The 6,167-nt window shown below is 37.9% G+C and overlaps 1 protein-coding gene across 3 annotated transcripts in view; it reads left to right on the top strand.

The window, feature by feature from the left end:
* The window catches only part of PDGFRA (platelet derived growth factor receptor alpha), a 46,782-nt gene extending 41,969 nt beyond the window's left edge, over positions 1–4,813 (top strand). For all 3 annotated transcript variants that reach the window (XM_006019019.3, XM_025198366.1, XM_025198367.1), the window contains exon 23: positions 1,125–4,813. In XM_006019019.3, coding sequence (XP_006019081.1) covers positions 1,125–1,272 — 148 coding nt within the window. In that variant the 3' untranslated portion in view covers positions 1,273–4,813. The remainder of the gene's footprint in view (positions 1–1,124) is intronic.
* Positions 4,814–6,167: the final 1,354 nt, after the last annotated feature.

Raw genomic sequence — 6,167 nt, forward strand, 5'->3', positions numbered from 1 at the left:
GCCAGAGACCATCTCACTGACCACATTTTCTTGTACTACCCAATTCTGGCCCAGTTTCTGATACCCTTGGTTTTATTGAACAATACCTTACTCCAAAAATAGCTCAACTGGCATCACTGAGACAACCAACAGAACAAGAGTGGGCTCTATAAGACTAGTTCCAGTGATTTCAATGGGGCAATCCATCAAGCCAGACCTTCATTGTGGACTAGGACCTATTTATGTGAGGGACCACCCTGTTCCTCAGCTGTGCTGCTGAAGAAATGGGGTAGGTGTTAAGATGTTCCCTCTGACACTCTTTAGAACTCACTTTCCAGCTAGATCCAGGATAGCACAAATAGATTGACCTGCACACACTTGGAAGCCCATTTGTTTTTTTAAAAGATAAATGGCTTGAAGCAGGATTTTAAGGTACGTGAGTGATTTACTGTATGTGAGGCCTTCTGATACTCATAGAAGGGGTCAGGCTGCTTCAGGTGTTCTTATGTGGGGGTTTGGATGGCAGAGTGCCTGAAGTCTTTAGGTGGGCTCCTTTTCATGGAATCTGATCAATCTAAATAAATAAATACCGTGCTTGATGTAAATTAGTGTGGCCAAATCTAGGTTTAGCTGGCTAGTAACATTTTCAATAGCATTAATTTATACTTAGTTTATAATAAAGCCAATATCATAGGAAGCAAAATTGTGGACCTTTTGGATTATTAGCAAGAGACGTAGGACTGACATCACTACTGACTGAGGGAAGGAGTCTCTTTAAGCACTTATGGTCTTTATATGTTTTGCCATCTTTCCCCAAGCTTTCCAGTACCTGACTTCCCCCACCTTTTTAAATTGGACAGTTGTCATCAACACCTCATTGTTCTGTTGGGGGCTTCTTTAAAGCCAACTATTTCTTCCATAAATACTGACTGGATGAGTTTGCAGAAGGTGTCCTCAGGAAAGAGTTATAAACTTGTTCGCTTAAATTCTAAGACAATTAATTATCCTTTGGTGACTTTCTCATACAAGATGTCTATCTTGAGACACAGGTTTCTAAGATTACCAAGTTGTTAGAAAGTCTGTGCTGAGACTTGTACTATATTTATTACTCAGTGTGTAGTTCCTAAGTGTTTTGTCTCTTACAGTTCCCAAACATCTGAAGAAAGTGCTATTGAGACTGGTTCCAGCAGCTCTACCTTTATCAAGAGAGAGGATGAGACCATTGAGGACATTGACATAATGGATGACATTGGAATAGATTCCTCAGATCTGGTTGAGGACAGCTTCCTGTAATTCTCATGGAATCAAAAAGACATCTTCAAGCTACGTAAAAAGGGAAGCTGCCATACAACTTGCAGACTATTACTCCAGAGAGAACCACTTTACTGCAATGCAAAGGATGTGAGGAGAGTTTGGATATGTAAAGAGAAGTTCCCAGTAATGATCATCATCCTGAAACAGAAAGAAGTTGAAGTCAACTTTTTAGTGTTGCTTCTTGCATACTTCAGTAGTATTTCAGTGTGGTTTGCAGTCTGAATAGGTAGAAGGACAAAGGAAAAGACCATAAACAGACCAGCTTGTGTTTCAAGGGCATTCATGACTCCGATGGATAGAATTTCCACTGCAGCAAAACTTCACTGTTGTAATTATGTAAATAAGCGTCTCCTCAAGGAACTTTTGAGGTGCACATTGACAATACTTTATGGACTATAGAAGAGATCACTCTTGATTTTTGTATACTTCCTTCTCAATGTCAGCTGCTGTTAAACTACCACGTGCATGAAGTACATGCAAAAACCACTTTTGAAACATAAAGGTACTGACTGGCACTACATAACATTATACTTTTTACAGTTAATGAAAATAAAAGAGAATAATAATAATTAAAAAAACCTTCTATAATAGGGGTTAGAAGCCTAGTAAGTCTTTATTAACTGTAGAAGATAGCTGTTTTCATAATAATACTACTGTTTTCAGTAACACTAAATATATAGTTTATAACTCATTGTCCTTCAGCAAAAGCACAATGTTTAAAAAACCATTATTAAATAAGTAAAGAGATTTAAGATTCAAATGCTGGTATGAAAGAGCAGTGGTTTTTAACTGATCACATTATGATATGTCTGGTGAGCTAAATCCAGCTTAGGAAGAACATGTTTCTTCTAGAAGAAGTTCAGATTTGATTTTCTACCATCTGCTGAGTGGCTTTCCCAATAAGATATATTAAAAGCAATCAATCAATCTTTGATTTACTGATTCTTTTTAAAATGTAGAGCTATTTTTAAACGTACTAGTTTATACCATGTTTCTCATGTTACTGTTCAATAGAAGAATGAGCAATCAACAGCAACAGCATTGTTAGTGTTTAAATAACATGTTGCATATCTATTCAAAGGAATTTATTTTGAGGTCAAATGTGAAAAACTGATTTATTATTTCAACTGTACAAGATGTTAACAAGGAAATATATGACTATCATTTCTCAACAAATGTTGAGAATGTTGTTTTAGTTCTCAGGTTTAAGTAAAAGTAAAGAAGGCTGACTGTATTATCTTTGCCAGCACTAAGAGAAGTAATTGCTTCCAAGTGTATTGGTAGTTTTAATCTGCCCCCTCACTTACAAAGGAGGGAGCACAAAAATTAATCCACTTGTGGTCTGCAATGCTTGTTTGCTGACACGGTATGTCTGAAAGTGTTATGATTATTGCTATCACTGTATGATATATTATTGATATAGAATACTTGGGAAGACTTACAGATTAAATTAAGGTACGTGCCTGCAACAGGCCACATCTTTCTCTGGTGCTCAGCTTTTAAACTCATTAACAATCAAGTGCACTGAGTACATCACATAGGCCAGGTATAGACATTACACTTTTACCAGCATAAGTGATTGGAAAACAGTCTATAACCATAACAGAACAGAAGTTTGGCACAAAAAATACAGTCTATAGCGATAACAGAAGTTCAGCACAGACAAACTGGTTTAAAAATGGCAGAACCCAGTCTAAGATTTGTCCCTCCCACCAAAGGGCAAATGTGTGTTCTGTTTGCTACCAATCTAAACTATGCCACTTACAGAAAACCTCATGAATTAGATTGATTCCACAAGCTTTTTGAATGTCTATAACTAGCCATAAAGTGCTCAGCACCTAACATGACACAAACAATGCAAATGCAATACAAAATCAAGCTTGTGTTGTAATTGTTTCCTAGTTGGCATGTCTACACTTGCATTTATGCTGGTTTAAATTCACTGCACAGTAAATTACTGCACAGTAAGGGGGAATAGGCTAGTGTCTACACATGCAACTGTTAAAGCACATTTACGCTGTGTGTGGACTGACTTGGAACTAAAGTTAGTCCCACGTCAGTCCTTACACACAGCGGTACTGCACAGTAAGGCATCTACACATGTGTTACTGCGCAGTAACTAATTGGGCATAAATTTGATACCTGCATAATGCAAGTATTAAATTTACGCTCAAGTTGGCATAAGTCACCATATTTACTGTGCAGTATGGGAATGCACCTGTAGACATACGCCCATACTGTGCAGTAATTTCCATTTCTGTGCAGTAAATGTGCATGTGTAGACATGCCCAGTAAGTATGGACCAGGAAATACTAACTAAAAGAACAAACTGACTGGATTCTGAATAACAAACTACAACTAAACTTGAAGGACCAGTTGGACCCTTTGACATGCAGCACAACTCCTGTTGACTTCAGTTGGTGATAGTGAGCAGAGAGCAAATGTAACACTGAGTGTTATAGGTAACTTGTTATGGGTCTGAATTTCAAAATGTCATAAAATCAAGGCTGCGTGCAAAAGTTTGCATACAGAAAATTATGACTGCAAGTTAGGTGCATATTTTCAAAACTGGGTGCGATTAGCAGTTAGAACGAGCTACCAAAAGAGGCAGTGTTTTCTTCATCTCTTACTAAATCATAACTGGAAGCCTTTCTGGAAAATGTTTTAGTCAAGCACAAGTGACTGGGCTCAATGGTGTAACAGGGCTTGTGATAGACAGGATATTGAGTTAGGTGATCTAACAGGCCTCTCCAGCCTTTAGACTGCAGGCTATTTGAAACCACGGGTAGCTTAATTTGGGTGTGCAGTCACAGCAACCGTATGATCAGAGCTCTGTATAGTTGCAAGGGATCCAACCATGCACAACTCATTTCAGGATAGGGACCATACTTTTTAGCTTGGGGGGAAAAATACTTGGATTTTAATCTAATAGGGGGTTGGTTTGTTTTCTTTTGTTTTCAGTATTACTGATTTTTTTATGGCTTAATTTTGAGAAGCCACTAGAAGAGATGCTCCCAATTCCTTCTGTGTAGTAACTGTATAATGACAATCAAACTTTGCCTATGAAACACACCTTTTGATTTTGAATGGCCAATTGATTCTTTATAATGTGGTCTGGAACTTGTACAAAATGGTCCTATTATGTGATGAAGGACGTAAGATATGGTGATGTTATACATCAATATGTATATAAGTATTTTTATATAGACTTCTAGAATACTGCCAAAACATTTATCCAAGCTGTACCACTGCCTTTGTTTAAATTTTTTTTTTTACTGTGATATACTCCACAGGCACGTTAACTGTTGCACTTTTGAATGTCCAAAAATTATATTTTAGAATAATAAAAAAGTAAGTGTTTCCAAAATGGTGGTTTGTTGTGAAATGTTTGAAGAAGGGCAAACTGGCATGAGTGACCACAGGCACAAAATGTATTAAAAATGCCCCTGTTCAGATTTTGTCTTAAAACTTGTAAATGAAGATCTTTATATTTCAATAAATGATATATAATTTAAAGATATACAAGGGGTCTATACTCACTTATTTAAAGAAGATCACTTCATAAGGAATCAGCCCGACTTCTCATTTTCTAGACATGTTTTGTTGATTTTTTCTGCAATGCCATGAACAAGCAGGGACAAAACATATTCTGGTCTTGCAGAAGAACACAAGAGTGAGCAACCTTGGGTGGGCATGTCCTCTGCAGTAAACCATGCTGTTCCTTTAAAATGTAGGAGGAGCTCTGTTCCAGAACCTGCTGTCAACTACAGACTATATACAAAAAGGAAGGGGCCTAGCTACTCTTCCAGGGTGGCAAACTATCTTATCTCAGGATGCTGACATATATGGTAGTTGCTAGTTTAGTCCAGTCTGGAGGGCTAAATTGGGATCCTCCCTTGCTTATCTTTGAGTGAGATGCTGGGGAAGGCTAGAGGTGTCCTGTACTCTCTTCCTCTCCTCTTGAAGCTGCATAGCACAGGAAATGATTTACATAGAGTTATATTTTAAAAGTACTGACACCTGGAAGGCTGAGTCTTTAACCTAATCTTGATGGCTGAAAAAGTACCATCCTTGATGGTTTCCCTTTCTCTGGCTATGGCTGAATTTCCCCACCCCCTTTTTTTTGGATGGGGGAGCTGAGGAAGGGGCAGCGGGGGATAGGGGAGTGTTTAAACTTGTCTTGAGAAAACTTTTTCCCAGAACCAAGCTAATTCACTCCATGGGTCCAATTTCCCACACTATATAACTGAACATAAGAGAGTCACATGTTCTGAGAGGAATCCCCAGGTGCCAGCATGAAAACTAAATTACAATTGTTAGGTATGCTCCTTTTCTTAGTGTCCTCTGCCATCCATCTCAGTGGAAGCTAGATGGAGCCCAGCTGTGGAATAATATTAGAGAAAGGCTTTCAGATTAGCATCTTTTATTGGATGGAACAGTTGCTTCTGTCCATTCACTCTTTTTTAGCTGATGCCTTTAGCTGATGTTCTATGCAGAGTCCACCTGTCTATTAAATCAATTTCTCATAAAGCAAGGCTCCACTTAATTTAGCTATAGACAGAATCACCTTTGAAGAGTTTAGACCTTCTCCTAAATTTGAGATAAGACATTAACAAATGAACTTAATTTCCCCTTCTCTCTCTAAAAGGGTTTCGCTTTAACAGTTCTGGTAAGGCATGTGACAATTCATACAGTCCCATTGCTAAGGAGGATGTATTTATTGTTTTAGGCAGACAAGGTTCTTTGGATAAATGTGGTATCTTTTATTATACCAACTAAATAGTTAGAAAAATTGTCCTTTTCAAGTTTTGAGGCACAAACACCCTTCTTCAGGCATAGGAAAAGTCTGCTGGTGTTATGTGTTCTCCATGGTA

This window comes from Alligator sinensis, unplaced genomic scaffold, assembly GCF_000455745.1.
Source record: "Alligator sinensis unplaced genomic scaffold, ASM45574v1 scaffold134_1, whole genome shotgun sequence".
In the NCBI taxonomy this organism is placed as follows: Eukaryota; Metazoa; Chordata; order Crocodylia; family Alligatoridae; genus Alligator; species Alligator sinensis.